The following is a 19752-nucleotide window of genomic DNA, read 5'->3' on the forward strand; positions in this document are numbered from 1 at the left end:
ATTCAAAAGAGCTGGGATGTGACTCAATGGTGAAGCACCCCTGGGTATAATCCCTGGTACCAACAAAAGTGTCTTTATTAGCAAATAAGACGTTTTTGTGGAAAATCCTAAAGGACAAACAAAAAAGCTACCAGAACTAATAAATAAGTTCAACATGGTCACAAGTTCTAGGACAATATCAGAAACTATTTCAGTATACAAATAACGAATAATTGGAAAATGAAATTAAAAGATGAAAAAATTCTATTATAGCAGCATCAAAGAGAAAATAAAAAATTAAATAATACAGTAAGATGTACACACTGAAAACTACAAAATATTACTAAAATTAAAGTTACTTAAATAAGTGGAGAGAGATACCAAGTTCATGAATTGCAAAACTCATCAAGATGTCAACTGTTCCTATTCTAATACACGAATTCAAGGCAATCTCAATCAAAATTGTAGAAAGTTTTTTGGTAAAACTGATAAGCTGACTCTAAAATTTATGTGGAAATGCACAGATCCTAGAAAAGCTAAAACAATTTTGAGAACTATTAGGAAGCTTACTCTTCCTTTCTTTGTTCTTTTGACTAATTTTTATTCAGTTTCTGTTTTTAATAATTCTGCTTTACAGGTATTTTCTCTTGGAACAAAAAATTCAAAAAAATTCTGGAAGCAAATGGGTCTAAATTATAGAGAAAATGAGTTCCTTCACTCAATTAACCCCATGCTTTGTGGAAGTACACAAGAATTTCATAAGATAAAAAAATAGTTTTTTTAATGGGTAAGGCACATTTATATCAGTACAGGTATCACAGAACAAAAGTAGTCACTGGTTTTATTAATCTAATGACATGTTAAGAGTCCCTGAAATCACTTTACCTTTGTATAAATGGGGAATTAAAAGTGATAGCAACTTAATTTGATGGCCCAAATATGTTTTTTGATGTGGCTACATATCACCATTTTTTAACACTAAGAAATTTTACAGATATTTTAGTATATTCCCACTTTCTTAAAAATCTTTTAACAAATCTGTAAGATTCCATTAGCTAACACCATAGATTTCTCTGGTTGATACTTACTTCAAATGAGATACTTTAATCATTTCGATGGGTGACTCATCACTCCCTCGTTCACCACGAAAAGCAATGCTCCTTCCTTTAATTGCAAACATTAGAGAAAATGTGAAAAAGCAACAAACATGTAAGAAATAAGAAGCCATTCTGATGTCATCTGATCAGTCCTATCCTTTACCTTTCTGTTCATTCTTCCATTTACTTCTAAGCCGTTTCTAAAAATTAAATTCAAAAACAGTCTCAAAATACCATAATCATCAATGACCTATCACTTATATTTAAATATCTATTTTATAAAAAGACATTGTCATTTGTTATAAAGTTTACTAAATACCATTTTCTAAAATTTTAAGGCATCTATGATAAAGTAATTGTCACTGTAAAAACTACTTGTATATTGAAGGTACTATAAAACCTTCCCAGGTATCCAAACACTAAATAGTAGGGAAAAGTCTCTTGAAGCAGGTTTTGTATATTTCTTGTCCCATACGCAAAATAAAGTATTTTGAACATGTTCCCACCTAAACATCTCTATAAACAGAAGTTAGGAAACTCTTAACTACAGGGCTTATGTATGCTGTACAAGAATCAGTTAAGTGCTAGAAGAAGGAATGTTTCTGTGAATAAAAAATACACAGCTTTTAATTCATGTCTGAATAAATATTTTAGTACCTTTTCTTAGATTTTGTTTACATTGAACAAAAGAGAACATAATGAATTCAAAGATGTTGAATGCCTCCCTGCGAAAGGCCATCACTCTTGTAGAATCTCACTATGTTATTACTGTGCCCCAGATAAACTTGTCGTTTTCTGACTCTGCTAGTCTGTTGCCCTTCTTAGAGGAGACTATAAAGCTGTGAACTCAAATGTCCCAACTAGGAAGTCAGTAATTATTACTATAGGCATTTATTCTTTAAAAGGTAAATTTTTACTTAACAGTTCTGACTTAATCCCATTAGAGAAAACAAACAAGGAGTTTTGTTGTTGTTGTTTTTTGCTGTCAGTGAATGATAATAGAAAAAGGCACTTAATCGCTGGTATAGTACTCTACTGAAGAGAGAGCCAGTGCCAGGGCACTGGTAATCAGGAAGCTGGGGCTGAAGGTCACTGGGCAAGTCACTTCTTGAAACTACACTGGAAAAGGTGGGGTTAAATCTTTGAGTTAAGAACAACTATATCTTTGAGAACTTGGAAATATATATATTGAGAATGTAAGAAAGCAATCAGGTATGGGACTTATTACATATATATACATATATATGTCCTTATTACTTAAAATCATCTCTATATTAATTGTATTATATTATTTTAAAGAAACTTTTCTTAAAAAAAAAAACCTATTCAAAATAACAGTCCATGTTATAGTAACAAAGCTACCAATTCTTTTATATTTTTAATTTCTTTACTCTGAAACTCATTGGGTTGTTTTAAATAATCCTGAATAAATTATTTTACTGGAATGTTTTCTATGATGAAGTTTTCAACTACCCACTGAGTTTCCCATTCAGTCAGCCAGACACTATCAAAAGTTCTATATTTTAACATTTAAAAACTATCCTTAGGGGGAAGAAGAGAAATTCACTGGATTAGACAAAGGGGAAGGAAGGGAGATGGGAACAGGAAAGAAACTGGATGAACTGGACATAACTTTCCTGTGTTCCTATATGAATACACAACCAGTTAAACTCCACATCATGTACAACCACAAGAATGAGATCCTAATTAGAGTAAGTTATACTCCATGTACAATAAGTCAAAATACACTCTACTGCATATATGTCTAAAAAGAACAAATAATTTTAAAAAATCAAACCATTCTTAATCTATAAGGTTTTAAGGAGTTTCCTACAAAGGCCCCAACTTGGTGTGTATGTGTGTGTGTGACGGGGCGGGGGAGGGTAATCAGGAATTGAAGTCAGGGGCACTTTACCACTGAGCTACACCCCCAGTCCTTTTTATTTTAAGGCAAGGTCTTGTTAAGTTGTTCAGCGTCTGGCTGTGATGCTGAGGCTGGTCTCCAAATGATGATCTTCCTGCTTCAGCCTCCTGAGTCACTAAAGACCCAATCTCTAAGCAGAGAATCTAAAAGTCTAACTATAAATAGTTATTTTAAAATTACATTTAAAAATTATAATTAACAATGTACTTCAGTAAGCTTGGGTAATTTTTTTTTTATGAATCTGTTTTAGGCTAATATTATTCCATTTAATCATGTATTTGTGTTAATAATGTTTCCCTAAAAACAATGATGAGATTTTTCTGGGGCAATTATTACAGAACAAAAGATGGTTTTTAAACAGAAAAAGTAAGAAAAAACTCTTAGGTAAAAGAAAATATTCTGGAAAATGTTCTATAAATAGCAGCATCTTTGACCAATATGACAAACAATGGTGAATCTTTTAAGTCTAAACATACAAACCTGTTGGCAGATCAACCAGCTGAAGTTCATTTCTCACTAATCCCATATTGTTTGGTGTTGAGGTAGCAAAAGAAAGAAAACCTGTCAAACTTGTCCATTCAATACCCCTAGAAATAACAAAGATTAATTTAATACTTTTTTTGTTTGGAAAGTTTATTTGAAAAATAAGGTTTTCCTAAGATCTAATTTTATTTTAAATTTCAATTAAAAACTACGAGTATTTTTAGTATTATCCCAACTTTATTATCATATATTTCTGACACAAAATTATTTCTAATTAAAACTTTATCTACAGACAAGAAAATCATCAGAAGGCATGCTGTCATTAAAAGAATGATTAAAATTTGGCCAGGGAGTCACATCACAGTGGTTTCCAAGAATTTCAATTGCTTTAAAAAAAAAAAAAAAAAAGTGCTATAGAAATATTCTGAGTTGAATAAAGTTGAGAACACATAGGAAGTTTATAAAATTTTATCAAAAATCTTAGTTAAGCAGAAATTCTTGAAGCAAAGAATACAAACTGAGCCATTAGACTTGGAAGCAGATGAAAGTTCCAAATGGTGCATCAATTGAGAGAAGCTTAAGGTGAGGCTCAATGAGAAGGACAAGGCCGCCCACAGCAACCATAACCCAGTGCTCTGGGGGCCTTGTGAATGTGGGCCTGACAGTAACTGACACACATTCCTTCCTGCTAACGAAACTAGACAGTGTACGCCAACACAACACAGAGAGGTGGAAAAGAGAAGGGCCACAGAACCAGAGGATTCAGTCACAAGAAAAAGGCTCTGCATTGCTTCTACACAGTGGAGACTGGCTGAAAGGGAAGTCTGAACTCTGGTTCCATATGCAAATGCTCATCAGTACTTAGGGACAGCGGTTTTTAAAAAAACAACTCATTGTCTATGGCTGATCTCATAATACAAACACAGAGTTTAGTAGTTGTGATAGAGGTTTTATGGCCTAAATATCTAAGCCTAAAATATTTACTATCTGTCCCTTTACAGAACACATTTAACAAACCCTGATCTAGTCTGTCCATTTCTACACTGATTTGAATGCAACTTCTAGATTTAGATGTCTTGCTCATTTTCCCATGAAGGTACAATGGCTTCCTGCATCAGTTTCAAACACCTCTATGTGGCTTTCAAGGCCATCTGCCTCATCCTACCTAACTAAACTTACCACTCAAATCATATGCATCTTATCTGCTACTTTAGAGTAGTCTTACTCATTCATTCCTATGAATCTACCTACATTCTTGTCTTTCAGCAGAGGAACAAACATGATCCAAAAAGAACTAAAATATTTCCAATAGCAAGTGATTGCTTTTGTTATCTAGGATTCTTTAAATGTAAAGTTGTATTGAAACACTCAGATTCATGGCTGCTTAAAACTGAGTTCTCTTTCTGCACCTGAAATGATCTCTCTCCTTCCCTCTTCAGATACTACTGTAGTTAAGTACTGGCTCCAGAACTTATTCACTGTGATTTCTCTGCATCTCCATTTCCTCGCTTGTTATGCAGAAATAATAAAGCTAAATGCAAACAGAAGGACTGGTACACAACCCATGCTACACCCACTGGCAGTTATGAAATGTATTTCAAGAGCTAACTCGAGCCCCATTTTCTTCATCAGCTCTCTCCATTTACTGAACTCAAATCACACCCACAATGAACACCATATATTTCATTAATTATTCATTAGAAAAGTCCCTTTGTCTCTTGTTTCCTCTTTCTTTTCCCCCACAGGAAACAACACTCATGAATTTTTCTACTTAGCATGAACAAAAGAAGAGTGGAGTCAATTTGGACTTTACTCTCTATGAGTCTGGTAGCTTTAGTCACATCTATTTGTCCACAAAAACCCTAAGACCCACCCTCCAAGCCTTGTTGCTGACAATGTAAACTAACTCTAGTACAGTGATGCCACTCTCTCTAGACACTAAGAATTCTATCTTCCCATTCCTCAATCATGATTGTAAAAAATTCATCTGTTAAGTACCAAGTGTAAGTTAGTGACTATGCTGTCCTTCTGAAGCTTACATCCTAATAGCAGGTACTTTCCGCATTATCTGTTACCAGAGACACTGCTGTGGAGTTCAATAGGAGCTGTTTAAGAGTCACCCATGACCTGGTCTCAGGGGCAGGCAGGGCTTCCTGGAAGACCATTGAAGCTGAGACCCAAAGGGCAAATAGGGTTTTGACCTAACCCTGAATCACTGAGGAAATAATGTGAGTAGCTGAAAAACAATGTGCTAGATTACATTCTGTGAAGGGAGGTACCATGTCTCTCCAGGCATGTGACAGGCACTTGGGGATTCTGATAGATTTAATGAATGATGTCCAAGAAAAGCCTAGCACTGCTTCTTGTGTTTATTAGTGCTGTGAGTGCTCACAGAAACACTTTCCACTCTGCTTGCAAGCCGTCCCAGTGTACAGGATGTAGCAGATTCGAGGTGGGCCTACGTGTAATCTTGCAGTAGAAACATGTTGCCTTTGAACAGATTACAGCGGGTATTGATATATCCAATAGCCACAGAAGAGAATAAAAATCAAGATGGACTTCAAAGTGGATAAGAAGGGAATTATCTCTCAAAAGAATGAATGATCTTGTCCAATGAAGTTGAACTCATACTGCCAGCATGGTTTAAATATACACCGAGGTCTGTAAAAAACCAAGAACAGCAGCTAATTTTCTGATCTAGGACTTTAAGAACTCCTTACCACAGAGTAAGTGTGCCCTTTGAACTTATCAGCAGGTATCTGTGGATCCGACTCCTGCAGGTCCCTAGGCTAAGCCCACTGACCATTTACTGGGTCTGCTACATAGACTACTGCTCAACATGGTTGTGGGAGCACATTTACTGGGTCCGCTACATAGACTACTGCTCAACATGGTTGTGGGAGCACACTTTCGAAATGCCTAAAAGTTCTAAGATTCTTCTGCAAATTTACAGACAGACAAGAATGGAGATCATTTTACTTTCTACAAATCACTCAATTTAATCAAAGTCAATCAATGTTCTGATAGCTATAAAAACTACTGTTAATAATTTTGGGCATCCAAAATAGTACTGGGCAATATTATTTTAAATAACCTAGTAGACAGAGATACAAACTAGTAATCTAAGAAAATTAACATGTACCACTCCACTCTGTTCACTTCTAGGTTTCCTCCATTGGATTATCAGCATCAAAGCCTGTGGCTGTTTGCAGGAATATAGAAGACACCCAGTAGATGTTTGAAAAGCATTACTCGTTAAAAGACCATTGTTTCAAAACACACACACAACCATCTGCAGTTACACAGTCCCTGGCCACATGTATACCCAAGATTCATTTACAAGATAGAAAAACAACTTTCTAAAAGTTAGCCTTAATTTGCATATAAAAACCTAGAATATATTGGCTTTATTGCTAATCAGTTCAAAACTTTTTATAACACATCTGTGAAGTCTTCATAATAGATTTTATTTGTAACATTAAAATTGCATTAACTGAAACAGAAAGACAGTAGTATTTAAGCATCCTCTTGGGCAGCATCTCTCAATACAAAACAGATTAACTTTGAAATGACAATTAAGAGGGAAAATACCCATAAAAATTGGAGCATCTCTATATGCTCATCCATAACACTAGTCTGTTTAAGTAGCATATCCCTTAGAGTTGTTCAGTATCCAGCTAACACTATAAACAACTGCACTTACTCAATCAGAAATGCTATCACAGCATTAAAGTCATATACATAGTGACATCTACAAACTGAACGATATAGGTTAACAGATCACCTAACACCAATACCTAGCTGACAACTGCCCAAGGTTTCAGTATTTAGAAACAAAATGACAGTGTGTATGATTTTACAGAAGCATTTGGCAAATGCTTAGCATGAATCGTGGCTCATTCAACAATTTTATTTTACTGCCAACATGATTCCTCCTAGTATGGCATTTTTGAGCAGGAGATCTAGTTCATGTACTGTTAAATATAAAAGGCTTAAATATAAAAGGCTTAAATATAAATATAAAAGGTTAAATATAAAAGGCTAAATTCCATCTACCTCTTTCACAGGTAACTCTGTAATTCACAGTTTTTTCCTCTGTCAACTGAAAATACAATAGTGCCTATCCACTAGGATTGTAGTGGGGATGCAGTGAAATGATACATGAAAGTATTAATAATTAACATAAACCTTAGAACAAGAACTGGTTAAATGGAGAATTTTGATTGGTTGGTGTTAGCCATAAAAAAAAAAAATCATACATGAAAGACAAGGGTAAAAGGAAATGTGAAGAGCGAAACATTGACAAGGAGAAAAAGAGAAAAGCATCGGCAGCAGAGACTACTTAAAGAAGTGTCATAATAGCATACTGCAGTACTTGTAACAGAAGAGAATAGGAGGTCAACAGCCTGAAAGAGACCAAACATGCCCATGTTGCTGTAGCCCCCAAACTCAATGCTTTTGAGGACACCACTACTCCAGGTAGGTGTACTGGGAATACTACTCAAGGGATACAGCCTAAGATGGCAGTAAACAGTCATGTGGTCTACATAGCCAAACAAGGCAGTAAACATTTCCATTATGATCAGAAGCTGTGACACTCAAGAGTCAAACACTATTCAGAAAATGCACTTACTCAGAACAGTGAAATCCCTAAAGGTTAATTAAGAATCTTAATGTACATGAGGTTTATAAAGTGGACTTTCTTATACCTTCATTAAAGATCAAAAATATACTGTAAATTTACATTATATATGTGTGTAACTTTGCAATCTATCATTGATAGAGCAAAAAAGGAAAGTAGTCTTGCACTCAGCAAAATAATGCTATCAAGCAGGTATGTGTGACTTTACAGCAGAAAGCAAGAGAGGGACTTCTGACAATTTAGCCTTTTCTAGACACTTGTGTGCACACAACACTCCCACAGATCACATCTCGAAGTTGAAGAGTAAATCCAAGACATTTGGGGCCTTTTCTGATGATATTTAAGCAAAGAAGTAAAGCCAATTAACAGTTAAAATGTCTTTATTCAAATGTGTCATGGGCAGTCCCACTGACAGATTGTTACCAAACTGAAAAATAAACTAAATAAGGCAACAGGGTGATTTCTATTGAGAAAATAACCTGAACTTTGGAGGAATAAATAAGATGCAGCAATAAAAGAAAAACAGACTCCACTGCTTATGTCCTTTACAAAGAAAGCAATTAGTACTCATCTTTGATTAGCACAGTCATTAGCTAGACATGAATACTTACTATTCAGACTTTTCAGGGAAATAATCACCACTGCAGATTTATTGCATCAGAACATCTTCTGATCTCATCAGAACATGTTTTTGATCTCAATGTCATAGTGACTTACTCACTTGACTTCACATGAGTGGATGCTTAGCTCCTTGTGCAGCAGACCACTAGTGAGATGATATACCAGGATGGAACCATTACTTGTACCTGTCAAAATGACAAAACAGCAAATTGAAACAAAAAATTTTAATGATGTAACAGGAGAGTATTAATTTAGTGGGAGTTCAAATTCCTAACAGAAATCTTCTCTCAAGATTTTAATCATTTTACAACACTTATCTTTTATGAAAGGAACTCAAACTACATGCTAACCTACAATGTGTTTCTTTGTCTTCTCATCAAAAAAGGGCCTATTATCATATGCTCTGAAAACTTACTTAACTCCAGGGATAGATTTTCACAGAAAGATTTTAAAACCTAAATCAATATACAGAGCAATTTGAAGAAGCACTTTCCTAAGCTTTTCTACATATGGGAGTTTATACTTCTTGAGATTTAGAATGTTTACTACAGCTGGAACCTAGCTGAGTTCATTAGCCAGATTTTTCTATTTTTCTTTACAAAGTTTTTAATCTTATTTTGACATATCAAGTAAATCATGACAAGATAGTAAAATATGGTGGTTAAAATGTGGTTTCTACAGTGAAAAAAGCCTGTATTCATGCTCTGGCTTTGGACTCCTGAGTGGTTACTTGCACAACACAGAACCTATTTTTGCTTCTTTAAAACAGGAATAATAGAAAACCTATTTGCAAAAGATTAAATGAGAAAATATGCAAAGCATTTAGCACAGCACTTAACACAAAGTAATTACCTGGGTAACTAATATTAACTCAGGTAACCAGTACTTCTGTTATCACTGTAATGAACAGTTTGTAGTTATTATTATGCCCAAAGCTTTTTGTGGCCTCAGGCAGTCTGTCTAAACTTAAACAGAAAAGACATGGATACACCTGAGAAAGTTTTAGTCTCTAAAATGATTTTTTTAATAAGTTAAGCAAGGAAAGTAAACTGTGTAGCTCTTTGGACAACCACTTTTCCACTATGCATGGTTTAAAAGGATTGATGGATTTATACAAAGCAAAAGAATGGAAGCAAAAATGCTAGGCCAATTCCAATTTTAGATTATTTGTGAATAAAGCTCCAGAAACATTCTACATAACTATTCTAGAAAAATACATTTTATGGCTGTACACATTTATCATCTATTTCATCAGTCACTTCTGGTACTAAGAAAGAAGCTGAATAATCTTCCTAACAGTCAAATGATTCCTACGTTCTGCAAGTCTTGATGTGTGGAAATTACAATCTAGTCTTCAGAGGCAATAAAAGGAGAATTAACTGCACTTATTTTCCCTGGTGACACTGAAATACTTTAGATACTTTTTTCATATTTTTGCTATTATCCTAAATTTAGAAAATGATATTCACTATATACTACTACAGTACAGTTATTTGACAATGGAAATCTCAAACCTTGATGTATCTCTTACTATATAGCTATAACAAGAAGTAATTTCCCCAAGAAATTGACCAAAAAAAAAAAAAACCCAATGTCACTGTCATTAGGTATAGTGACACTCATTTGGTACACTGACATTGTATATACAGGTACACGCAATGTACACTGCTGAATCTTAATTAAAATTTCTATAAAACATTAAATATGAACCAATAATTTCTAAAGCAAAAATTAGAGATCTACAATTTTATGAGTCTAAACACATGTACCATATAGACTATTCAATCTTCAAATTGCTTTCAGAACATAGCCACAGAAAAATTAGGAGAATACCCAAAGGAGCTACTAATACTCACTTAGCCATTAACCTGACATGCTGGTCACAAAATAAATGTGGCCACATTTTCATTTAGGAAAGAAGAGAAAGAATCACGAATCATATGTTAGTAGACTTCAGGAGAAAGTCAGAAGCTATTCACTATTTTGTATATACTAAATTCAATTAGTATATTGAATATACTAAATTCAATTATTTATTTTGAAATAAATAAATTACTTATTCAATTTTGGATTAAGTGTATTTAATTTTACATACTTAAAAGAACTAATTTCTGGTTTTCTCTCTAGAGGAAATCAGGTTCCTTCCATTACTATGAAAGTAATGTAATAGCAAATTGAAGTCCAGATTTTTTTATCTATAATGTAAAAATATGTTTCAAATCAAAAAGCAAATCTTAGTTTACAGGAACCACCTCTTTAAACAACGGAGAATACACAGTTCTTAACATATGAAGAACACTGCTATCATAAAATCATTCACTCTGACTACACTATTAGTTAACAAAGACCTACTACAAAATGTTAAGCACAGATAGACTGGGGTAGTTCAAGAAAAGACAAGGAGTCTTGGATTTAGCATCATGTCAGCCAGGCATACCCAACCCATGATATTTCAACAGCATCAAGTGGACGAGTTTCACTGGATTAAAAATAAGACACTTGGAGGAAAAGGAGAGAAAATATAAGAAATTTGCTTCAAAATGAGTAGTTGCACACTTTACTAAGCCCACTCCTTCTTTTAAAGCATCGTCAAAGAGAATACAGGATTTTCTACAAATAAGGAGAATTTAGAAAGAGCAGGTCAAATACTCACCAACAGCAAGCAGTGGCTGATACATCTTGATGTTTTTTGTGGTCAGTGGTGGGCACATACGGATGGCAAACTGTGGGGAGGGCAGTCCTGAAAGCAGTCCTGTTAGCAGAAATTTAAGATGCACTTCCTGTAAAATGGAGCCTTTGGGCTGTTCTTCTCCAGCAATTGCACTTTGCCCTGATTTGTCATCAAAAATAGAAATATATTAATTATAAAGCATGCTGATCTTAGATTTCTCCAGAGTACTACTACCCAGAATTCAGAAACTAATGTCTTCTAAGAAACAGTTTCAGCCACAGTTCCTGGTATGAAGGCACTAAACAGAGATTTCAGAACAAACCAGGAGAACCTGGGTTAGACAACACTTTCCATGGCATGGGATGCTGCATTCCCATGTTACCATCTTTCCAAAAGGTTACTTTTCAATCTGAGGTGCTTAGTAAAGTACATATAAAACTGATAATCAAAAACACATGTTCAAAGAATGCATTTATGATTTCTAATGAGAAACTTTAATGTGTCAATGTACTTATAAAATTTAAGCCTTATAATTTCTAGATAAATATGTAAAACATAAAATATATGTAGTATATAAACTGTCACTGTTAACAGTTAAGTTTTAAATGTGTGTTTTAGAAACACCAAGTGTTTTTAGAAACACTCTATTTAGGTTATCAAATCTCAAACCAAAATGATGACTCCAATAAAGACCATTCTAACAAAATATGAATATAAAGACTACAATAAATGAAAATTGTTCATTAAAAAAGGTATACAAATTCCCTTCCTAGAAAGCACTACTGAATACTGGGATTAACTTGCCAAAAACACATACTGAAGAATATGTGAGTGAATATATATGTATACACACACATAAACATGTATATGCTGTGAAAGAAAAATATAAATAATTACTACAAGTGGGGGATGGAACCATGAATATAAAACCCTTTGAGGCATAATGTTAGGCTAGTAATAATGCTATTTTTAAATCTCTAAAATACACAGAAAAAATAACCATAAACTTAACCAAATTAAAATGATCCCTTAGAACTGGTCATACACTCAATCACAATCTCTCTGCTTGCTTTGGTAACAATGGATGGTACATTAAGGAAAGGGATGTTCAACAGGAAGATCCCATGAATACCAACACTATTAGCTTAGAGTTGACTCCTGGGAACCACCACAATTTTCAAGTATTTTTCATAAGAGGCAATTCACAAGGTAGGGCAGATTAAACCTTAATAAGCAGCAGCCTTTATCCAATGAATATAAATCAGCCTCTGTATTTAACTGAATTGCTTTCAATTATCACTAAGTACACAGTGAATTTCAAATTAAAACTTTAATTAAAAGTTTTAATTAAAATGTTTTCAAGTGACAAAGCTTTACCACTTTTAAATCAACTACATTGTCAAGAATTGCTATACAATCCGCATCCTTTTGTTTCTTAAACACTGTCGTTTATATCACTTATATACCTAAACAGCATAAAACTTCAACCTCCTATGGGCTTCATATTACTGATTATTTCTGTTTAAAATTCTTTCCACTTTAATAATTTATATTTAAAACAGACTAGATCAATTAGCTTAGAATATCATGTTACTGATAAAATGAATTCTGCAAAATATGCAAAATGTGTCCAAACCTCTTCCTATGAATTTGTGTTTGGGTGGTGAACAGGAAAAACTTTAAATATGAAATGCTATTGAGCAAAGAGTTCTACAACTGCAAGACGTCAAGACAAAACCAAGGCCCTGAGAGGTCAAGGTCTTGCCCTACATAGTGGAGCAGCTAGGTCTGGAGGCCACTGCTAAGGAGCAGGCTCCAGAGTCAGGAGGACCATGTCCACATTCTGGCTCTTCCACCATTGGTGTTCGGTATGGGGCAAGTTTTTTAATCTCTAGGCCTCAGTTCCCACGCACAGAAGATGAGGATAATATCACCCATCTTGCAGGGTCACGGTGAGGTATTAAGTAGAGTATGTAGCACTCATTTAAGGTAGTATTTAAGCACTCAATAAATGCCATTTGATTAACATGATTAGGCAATGCTCATTGTAGTACAGCACCTATCTATAGCATTTAAGCAAAAAAAAAAAAAAAAACTAAATAATATCCATTTGCAATTACATTATAGAAGAACAAATAATGACAGAAAAATCGTTTGTAAACCACATCCACAATTTTAAAATTACAAATTACTTAGCCTATTACAAAATCTTATGATTTCAGGTTGCATAATATTTGAAATCAAAATCATTCTTCTTTAGTGCATACTAGCCCTATAATAATTAAATAACTGAATTCCTAATGTAAGAATAAGGAAATTCATGTCAAAAAGTTCAAGTGATTTTTTTTTCTAACATTGCTGAGTTACTTATTCCTTCAATTAAATGCATATCTAGAACACACAAGGCCATGCATCAAGTGCTGGGATACACAAATTTCAATCAAACCTGTCCCACCCTTGTAATTTACTGGAGGAAACAGAAGTAAGGCCACAATTACAATACAGCTATTGGCTATTAGGGGCCACAAAAGAACATTTAAATCAGGCTTGGGAGATTACAGAAAACAGAGTTGAATTTTGAATCAGGAGGAGCAGAGAAGGGAGAGAAGGCCTGCATTTAAGCGCAGAATCCAGATGCCTGATGTCATTTCTTTCACTTAGATTAGTCTCTCAGGAATGAAGATGTTCTAGTTCCCACAATTATAAATGCCTATCCATGCTAGTTTAGGCACTTTTATCCTCGAATATTTTATACTCTTCTGATTTATTTAGGAAAAAAAGAGTCTACATTTTAGTCTTCTCAAGTATTATCTTCGACTTTATAATGACTGCAAGTCCATGTCTCTCTTAGTTTTACCCTTCAAAAAGATCTAACATGAAAGCTTAAAAAAACAAACAAACAAAACAAAAAAACAAGCTTACCAATCATGTTATCTAAGGAAAGGTCGGGGAGTCTATTCTGCAGCACTCCTGCAGGAATTCCACAGAAAGACACTGGTGAATACAAAGGTGACACACCAGAACTACTGCAAAGACATAATGGTCAGATGGTTTTTACATGTACAAACCATTATCACACATGAGGAACTCAAAGTACTAATTCCAGCGCACGGTATATTTTTATAGTAGTATTATATTACTCATAGGGGAAACAGCTTTGGCAGGTGTACATTCTTCCCAGATCACCTAAAGCCTTAATTATCTCCTTAAGATATTTTTTAATAGAAAAATGGCCTTTCTACTTTTAGATGATCCTGGTAATTTTTTTAAAAGAAAGGAAACAAAATAAAAAATACAAAACACAATCACAGTGGCTCATTACCTGCTCCGTGAATCTCGACTGCACACTGCAGACTTGAGCTCCCATATCATGACCCTGCCGTCACTCACTATGAGGGCAGCTGCATTCTCATTGACAGGACAGCACACCATACTGAAGGGACGGACAGTTTTTGTCACCCTGATTGCATCGCACTGGCTTCGTAAATCATAGGTAAGCTCCTGAACAGGATCTGGATCTTAACATAAAAATTGTTTTCTTTTAAAGGTCAGAAAGCAACCATATCAAATGCATAAGTTTGTTTACATTTAAATAAAACCTCAACTAAAAGAATGTCATTTCTTCACTAGTGCAAATTATCAAGGATAGCTTCACTTTTCACAATTACTACTAATTTCTTCAGAATATAAAGATACTCTGCTTGATGTTGGCACACAAGTTTAATCTCTAGATTAACGTGTATGATCAAGATACTTTGGTTCTAAATATTTTTTAAAAAAGAAAATGTTCTGAAAAGGGATCAACAGTGACATATGATTAAATAATAAATAAAGCACTATAGACTGTCATAATTTACAGACTGTAAGTCTGAAAATACCAGTACTTTATGAAAGACATAAGACTCACTTTCACCTTTATGTCATACATCACTTCACAAAAATATTACTTCTACACTCCAAGATAAGACTGACCTGACAAATGAGTGCCCTGGAGACATGTTAACCTTTCACTGTACAATGGAAACTCCTAAAGCAGAGAATTCAAGGGAGTGTAAAGACACACAAGGCTGCACTTGGACTGAAGACTCACTAAAGGTAAAGTCTACATGGTCCATGGACAAAATCAAGAAGAATTACCAGAAATTAGTCTCTTTACCATTAATAAGAGGAACACTGTTAAAACACTGAGAGACTGATCCTCGGCTTATGCTTTTTATTTTGTAACCATATTCTAACACTTTATTAAGGCAAGTATTATTTACAACACTATGTGCATTTGCTGGCAACCAACAGGTGAGGCTTCATAATTTTGAAGAAAAATATAGATAACATTGTTGTGAGATCTCACCTGGTTCATCACCTGAAGTAGTGAAAACACTGTTGTAAGATCTTCGAACACGTAAAGTTATACAGCCATTTTCATGAAGGCAAAATAAACCATCACGCTGAAAGCAGGGTATTACCTTTAAATAGACGATGTATTTATTTGTAAAAACACAAAAGGTAATTGAAGTCTATACTATGAAATTCAAAATCACATTTAGAGAATATGGGCAAAAGAAGAAACAAAAATAAGACATAATCCCCAAGATTTAACACCAAATGAACATTTAAAAAAATCCAATTTATAATCCTAAAAAAAAGTCTGTCTTTATCCACGTGACTTAAGTAATTCAGTAAATATCTCAGGAGAGGTCAGAAGAATTTTTAGGATAAATCAAACCAATTAAAAGTGCAGAAAAATAAGGAATACAAAACATTGCCATTTATTTTTCAATAAACAGAAAAGAGAAAGTGGAACAAATGACTTTTAAGATTATCGTCTTTCTCTAAATCCCAATCCTAATAACTTTTGGGGGTGTTTCTGCCATGAATACCTGCAGAAAGGGAACTCCTGTCCTTTCTATTGCAATCACGCCCACTGTTTGATTCACCTCAAGGTCAAGGATTAAAATCTCTCGAGGATAGAGCAGCAACATGTGATTCCTTTTTGAAGGAAGATATGCCAGCTGAAGGCAATCATTGAGAGTTACAAATTCAGCACTGAAAAAAGTACCAAGAGAGAACTGCTATCAATGTTAGTATTAAGACTTGATTCACATCAAAAAGGTTAAGAAAGATTTAATTTTGCACTTACTACTTAAAAACTGTCAATAAGAATGTTCAATTATTATTAATTATTAATTTCTTGAAATTACCAATATGGGTTAGCATCCAAATCTTAGATCTCTAGTTAGTGCTGGGATCCAAATTATACTGATAACATTGTACAGTCTAAGTAGACATACAAGTATTTCTAAATTTTTGAATGATTTAAGTAAAACAGAACAGCATTTTATCTATAATAAGATGAAAAGTGGCAATACTATCCTGGCATTTATAAGACAGTTTTGTTTTTACTTTGCAATTAGAAGTATGAGATTGATGAACGAAAGACTTGGGATTAAAACATCAACATTTAGGGTAATTAGAATCACTGGACTAGGAGTTATTGGACTATCTGTATAACCTATAGCAGGTCATCTCCCTTCTACTCTGCTGAATTAGCTTTTTTTTGTTCGTAGTGCTGGGGATCACACTCAGGGCTGCACACATGCTAGGCAAGCTATATCCCCGGTCCATCTCATTCACTTTTACACTGTCTTAAATCTTTTTTGAAACAAATTAGGGTATTTTATTCACTTATATCCCAGCATTGTCTTCTGTGTAAATAAGAGAGATGAAACTATGAGGACTATAAATAAGTGGTAAGTCTCAAAAAACATTTTAGTAAGTGGTGACTGTTGCATATATTATAACCTTTAAATATATTTCAGTGGTAACAGACATATAATTGTGTACTATTTTATGTGATAATTTACTGAAAGGTTTAGAAATTTAAAATAGTTAAATTAGTGGGCTAGAAAGGGAGAGATTTAGAATTAAATTAAATTTTTAACAGTCATTTCCTAGCTGGGTGAGCCTGAATAAGGTATGTAAAACACTATGGGACACAGTTTTCTTTAGGAACAGAGCTACCACCTGGGACTAAGACTACATAAAGTAATGGATGTGGAAGGACCTAGGTCAGTTCCAGTTGAAGGATAAAAACTGCTCACAGTGTACATGTAATTCACATAACAGATTAAGTCATTAATATAATACCATTCAGCCTGCCAAATAGTTATTTGCATATGATAGGGAATCCATGAACAGTAGAAAGTTCTCTTAAGATACTTAGAGGATACTCAATTCATCTTGGCATGAAGTAGAAAACAAATTAGCAATTTAACCAGCCTGTGGTTTAATAATATAAAAACATTTATCCACAAATGTAGAATGTATTATAGTAAAATAATTTTTTACCATATTTTTTAGGTAATTATCTACAAAGTCTAGATAGAATAATCTTAGTACATTTAAGATAAAGACTATCTTAAAACAAATGACAAAAAATCCTGCCAAAGCAGGAAAAATAAAACTAATGCATAAAAGTAGTTAATTAAAATTTTATTCAGGTACAGTTTTTCTTTTTTTGTAAGAGGAATTGAACATAGGAGTGCTTAACCAATAAGCCATATCCCCAGCCCTTTTTATATTTTATTTGGAGACAGGGTCTAGCTGAGTTGCTTAAGGACTCATTAAGTTGCTGACATTGGCTTTGAACTCAAGATCCTCCTGCCTCAGCCTCCAGAGCCGCTGGGATTACAGGTCATCATGCCTGGTTCAAGTAGTTTCTTTAACCATAACAGCTCACATTTTCTAAATGAATGCTTAGGAAGTATCAACCACAACATTAAGTACTTTAATAACATTACCCTATCTATTAATTTCTGTAATAATCATAGAAACCTCTTTAAAACCCTATTTCATAGATTGGGAGAGTGAAATCTGAATGAGATTAAGGAATATGCTCTGAGTCATAGTTATGGATTTCCCCAGAACCCAGCTTTTAATCAGGATGGGAAACGTTTTCACCTACATAAGAAAAACACCCATATTTTATTGGCTAATCAGAAGCCCAGCAAAGTCAGGAAAACATACTGAAATAAAATCCAGCTTTTGTCCCCTAATTCTTCACATATTCAATAAGCATAACTTCAGAATCATTTCATATTTTCAGAAGTAAAAAATTTTAATCTGTAAAATTCAGTGGGGAGTCTAGCATGGCTGGAGGAAGCAACGAGACCGTGCTAAAATGTCGGATCTCCTCCTATGGGAAAAGGTAGAATTTTTTTTTTTTTTTTTTCCTCTAATATATTTGAAACTAGAAAGAGAAGAAGTGAAATGAAGAGGAAAATCTATCTTAGTACAACTCCAAAAGGATGCTTTCATATCCGACAAACTGATGAATGCTTTTAATCTTACACTTTTAACTTACCTAGGTTTCTCTTGAGTGATTAAAATTTTTACTTTATTAAGAGCCTTCTTGGCTCCTGTGGCTGCAGCCAGCTTGTTATGAGCTGGGCTGGAGTGTGGGCTGGAGATGTACACTTTTTTCCCAGGTCCCGAGGGAGGCTTGGATGGAGAGAAGTCGGAGATGAATACAATACCCTCACTGGTGAGTACTATATTGAAAGAAGTAAAATTCTTATTAAAGTTTAGTCAAGTTGAGCACAGAATTTTATTCAAATACAACATGAGAGAAAGACAATGAAAATTTTAACAATATAGAACAGGCAATGTTATGGTCATAACATGATGGGAATGTTCTCCAAATTGAAGAAAAACAGGTGGTCCATTATAATTCATCAGAGGCTTCCAAGCTCAGCATTCTGAATTATGTTTTATATATTAAAGAGATAGTAACAGGCTGTTGGCAGAAAGAACAAATGTTTGTTCTTCCAGATAAATTCTGTTCACAGAATTTCATTAAAAACTTTTCCTCATTGTACTTCGCAACTTCAAAATACAAACACTTTTCAGAATGTAAGATTCACAAGAAAAATACCCCATATGTAAGAGATTCTAGATATCACGATTAGCTAAATTCAATATTTGATTGAATGATATTAAATTTTATAGGATTTTCACGAATTACTCCGTATAAATAAATTCCTTTTTTCTTTTTGAGCATCAGACTGTACCTTAGGATGAGTAAGACTGTTTTTACCTTTATATTTAAAAATGACTTAAGTTCCAACAGAGGCTTACTAATGTCCACAAAACAAAAATATTTTAGTATCACATTTAGCAATATAACCTAGGCCTTTTTGTGAATAAAAAGAGAATCTCCCTCTGCACTAGAGTTGACCAACAGTGGGATATATGGGCAGGACAACCTCATCCACCCTGAGTCTTGGCAGCTTGAGGCTGCTGCAGGCACAGAGATCAAGGAAGCATACAAGTTTTAACA

General features: G+C 34.1%; 1 protein-coding gene across 1 annotated transcript in view; it reads right to left on the bottom strand.

Moving 5' to 3' along the window:
- WDR11 (WD repeat domain 11) overlaps positions 1-19752 on the bottom strand; it is a 49481-nt gene that overhangs the window by 20980 nt on the left and 8749 nt on the right. Inside the window, exons 5-13 of the mRNA XM_079137799.1 lie at positions 18778-18964; positions 16295-16460; positions 15766-15880; positions 14740-14935; positions 14340-14443; positions 11400-11576; positions 8847-8931; positions 3481-3587; positions 1068-1143 (exon numbers count right to left, since the gene is read on the bottom strand). Coding sequence (XP_078993925.1) covers positions 1068-1143; positions 3481-3587; positions 8847-8931; positions 11400-11576; positions 14340-14443; positions 14740-14935; positions 15766-15880; positions 16295-16460; positions 18778-18964 — 1213 coding nt within the window. The remainder of the gene's footprint in view (positions 1-1067; positions 1144-3480; positions 3588-8846; positions 8932-11399; positions 11577-14339; positions 14444-14739; positions 14936-15765; positions 15881-16294; positions 16461-18777; positions 18965-19752) is intronic.

This window comes from Sciurus vulgaris, assembly GCF_902686455.1.
Source record: "Sciurus vulgaris genome assembly, chromosome: 4".
Lineage (NCBI taxonomy): Eukaryota > Metazoa > Chordata > Mammalia > Rodentia > Sciuridae > Sciurus > Sciurus vulgaris.